Source organism: Meleagris gallopavo, unplaced genomic scaffold (assembly GCF_000146605.3).
Source record: "Meleagris gallopavo isolate NT-WF06-2002-E0010 breed Aviagen turkey brand Nicholas breeding stock unplaced genomic scaffold, Turkey_5.1 ChrUn_random_7180001949139, whole genome shotgun sequence".
NCBI lineage: Eukaryota > Metazoa > Chordata > Aves > Galliformes > Phasianidae > Meleagris > Meleagris gallopavo.
Genome location: NW_011210661.1, coordinates 60,926 through 64,282, shown reverse-complemented (window position 1 = coordinate 64,282; position 3,357 = coordinate 60,926). Strand labels below are relative to the sequence as shown.

General features: G+C 55.5%; 1 protein-coding gene across 1 annotated transcript in view; it reads right to left on the bottom strand.

Annotated features, from left to right (window-relative positions):
- Window positions 1-1,188: 1,188 nt before the first annotated feature.
- Window positions 1,189-3,357, bottom strand: part of LOC100539254 (peripherin) — a 3,028-nt gene continuing 859 nt past the window's right edge. The window contains exons 2-6 of the mRNA XM_019611563.2: window positions 2,291-2,351; window positions 2,037-2,132; window positions 1,794-1,961; window positions 1,524-1,649; window positions 1,189-1,439 (exon numbers count right to left, since the gene is read on the bottom strand). Coding sequence (XP_019467108.1) covers window positions 1,215-1,439; window positions 1,524-1,649; window positions 1,794-1,961; window positions 2,037-2,132; window positions 2,291-2,351 — 676 coding nt within the window. The 3' untranslated portion in view covers window positions 1,189-1,214. The remainder of the gene's footprint in view (window positions 1,440-1,523; window positions 1,650-1,793; window positions 1,962-2,036; window positions 2,133-2,290; window positions 2,352-3,357) is intronic.

The window sequence follows — 3,357 nt, the reverse complement described above, 5'->3', positions numbered from 1 at the left end:
GAAAAACAGGTATTTTATGGGAGAAAAAGCCATATTTTTAGGGAAAAACAGGTGTTTGTTGGAGAAATACTTGTATTTTTGAGGAAAAACGGGTATTTCTGGGAGAAAAAGGGATATTTAGGGGTAAAAACAGGTATTTGCGGGAGAAAAAGACGCATTTTGGGGGAAAAGAGGTATTTTGGGGAGAAAAAGCCACATATTTTTGGGGTAAAAACAGGTATTTGTGGTGGAAAAATGGATATTTAGGGGTAAAAACAGGTATTTCTGGGAGAACAGGCCATGTTTTTTGTGAAAAACAGGTATTTGTGGGAGAAAAAGCCACGTTTTTGAGGAAAAACAGATATTTCTGGGAGAAACAGTTGTATTTTTAGGTAAAAACAGGTATTTCAGAGAGAAAAAGCCACATTTGGGGGGAAAAACAGGTACTTCTGGGAGGACAAGAGATATTTTTGGGGTAAAAACAGGTATTTCTGAGAGAAACGGTTGTATTTTTGGGGAAAAACAAGTATTTCTGGGAGAAAAGGCCATGTTTTTTGTGAAAAACAGGTATTTCTGGGATATTTAGGGGTAAAAAACAGGTATTTGTGGGAGAAAAAGCCAGATTTTGGGGGTAAAAAGTAAGGTATTTCTGGGAGAAAAAGAAATATTTAGGTGGAAAAACAGATATTTGTGGGAGGAAAAAGTCAAATTTTTGGGAAAAACTGGTATTTATGGGAGAAACAGCCCCATTTTGGGGGAAAAACAGGTATTTGTGGGAGAAAAAGCTTCACTGAAGGGGAAATGTGGCTTCCCATCCCACAGCGCAATGGTTTTGATGAGCACCACCCTGCATGCGGGGCTCAGTGCTGGTTCAAACACCGGGGGAGGGAAAAGCCACCAAAACCCTTCTCCCACCCCTCCAGGCAAAGCCTTGGACTGGGGGCACGAGGACACAGCTGCAGCCCTTGGGGGTCCCAGCCACCCCTCACCGCAGTTCTAGTAGGGATGGAGACGTAGGATGGGTGCAGGGGGAGGTGACCCTGGTTTTGCACTTCAATCCAATACGAGCGGGATTCAATGGAAGGGGATCCTCCCCAATGGCTGAGGGCTGCACAGCTGCTGTGCGCAGCCCAACGCTGCACCCCTCGGTCTCCCAGCACCCGAAGGGACGCATCCACTGCCCCGTGCTCAGGGTCACGTCTCAGTGCTCCCTCCCCACAGGACATCCCCCTGCCTCACCAGCCCTCCTCGCTGTTCAGCAGCTTGCGGTACGTGGCGATCTCCACGTCCAGGGCCATCTTGACACGGAGCAGATCCTGATACTCGTGCAGCTGCCGTGCCATCTCCTTCTTCATGCTCTGGATCTCCTGCTCCAGCCTCCCCATGGCCTCCTGGTAGCTCCTGATCTCCGTGCCAAACTCATCTTCCATCTCCTGCATCTGTCGCTGCAGTGCCTCATTCTGCAGGACGGAGGGGGGACACAAAGGGATGGCACGGTGATGGGGGGCTCCTTGTACCCCTCCCCCCAATCCCCCAGCGCTCACCATGCCCTTCAGCCCATCCACCTCGGAGGTGAGGCTCTGGATCTGCCTCTGGGATTCGTTCATCTCCTGCTTGGCCACCCGCAGCGCCTCGCAGTTACGGTTGGCAGCATCCGACAGATCAGCAAACTGCAGGCACCGTGGGGGGCGGGGGGAAGAGGGTCAGCACTGTGGAGGTGCCCCCATCGTCCCCACATCAGCAAAGTTCAGCTGCTGGTGTGGGGGATCAGCCCTGTGGGGTTTTCCCATCCCATGCATGCCCCCCATGGGTACCTTGGCTTTGTACCACTCCTCGGCTTCCTGCAGGTTTGTGACAGTGATGCTCTCATACTGCGTGCGGATGTCGCGCAGTGCAGCTGTCAGATCCGGCTGCTGCAGCTCCATTCGTGCCCCTGCCTGTGCCTGTGGGCTCTGTGCGTTCACCTCCAGCTCCCACAGCTCCTACGTGCCCACGTTACACCGTCACACCACAGCCCCACACGGGACCCCCATCCCTCCTTGGGTCCACCCCACAACCTCTTCGTGCAGCTTCTTCAAGAAGCTGATCTCATCCATCAGCAGCTCAATCCTGTGCTCCAGCTCCAGGCGGGACAGCGTGGCATCGTCCATGTCCTGCAATGGCTAAAGCTGCAGGGACTGCAAAGAGGATGCGAGCCCCCCACCCAACACACTTCAGGCCACCCCCTGGGCAGAGTGCATGGGGCATCCCAGAGCCCTTTGCCTATCGGTGTGGGAAGTACACGGGGTGCACTGGATCCCCCCCAACTCACCTTGCGGAACAGCACCAGGCTCTGCTCTGCATCTTCACGCTTCTGCATCTCATCCTCCAGCCTGGGGTGCAACGGGAGGGAGGTCAATGGGGTGGGAGTGGGGCACAGAACCCCATTTTAGGGATATGTAAGGGGGAAATTCTTTGTTTCTGGCACAGGCTGCGCAGAGAAGCTGTGGGTTCCCCACCCTGGAGGTGCCCAAGGCCAGGCTGCATGGGACCCTGGGCAGTTTGATGAGGTGGGGGGCAACCAACCCATGGCAATGGTTGGATTGGAAGGGCTTTGAGGTGCATCCCCTGTATCCCCCTCAAAACACCCGGGTCCTTTGCAACACATTTCAGTCCTCACCCAACATCCCCAGCCTGTTCCCTGGTGGTTGTTGTCCCCCTCCCTGGACCACACCGGGTCCCCTCCCTGGTGTGTCCTGGTTCATTCTGGAGTCCCCATCCCCATCCCAGTACATGCTCTATCCCTTTGCAACACATCCCAGTGTATTCCCTACGGCCTTAGTATATTTCCTGCTTCCCATCTCAGTGCATCTCAATCTCCACCGCTGTGATCCCCATTGCATTTCCTACTCCCCACCTCCAGCCTATCCCAATGCATCCCGGATGCATCCCCAGCTGCCCACCCCTATTATGACCTCCGCTGCGCTTCCCAGACCCTATCCCGGTGCATCCCCTTTCATCTCCAGTTCCCACCCCCAGACCACACCCAGTCCCTCCTCAGCACATCCCCGTTCATCCCACGCTTTCCATTCCAGAGCCTCCTCCACCCCAACGGCTCCCGGTCCCCACCACCATACATTCCACTTCACCCCACGGTCCCCATCCCCAGATCGCTCCCAGTCCCTCCCCAACACATCCCGGTTAACTCACCTCACATCACTCCCAGTCTCCCCCCTACACATTTCAGTGCGCCCACCATTCGCATCCCGGTCCTCACATCACATCGCTCCCGCTCCCTCCCCTATACATTTCGGTGTACCCCTCCCCTCCCATCGCACCCCCTCCGCTCCTCCTCCCGCCGCGCACCGCCGCCGCAGCCCCTGCAGCTCCGCCGCGAGC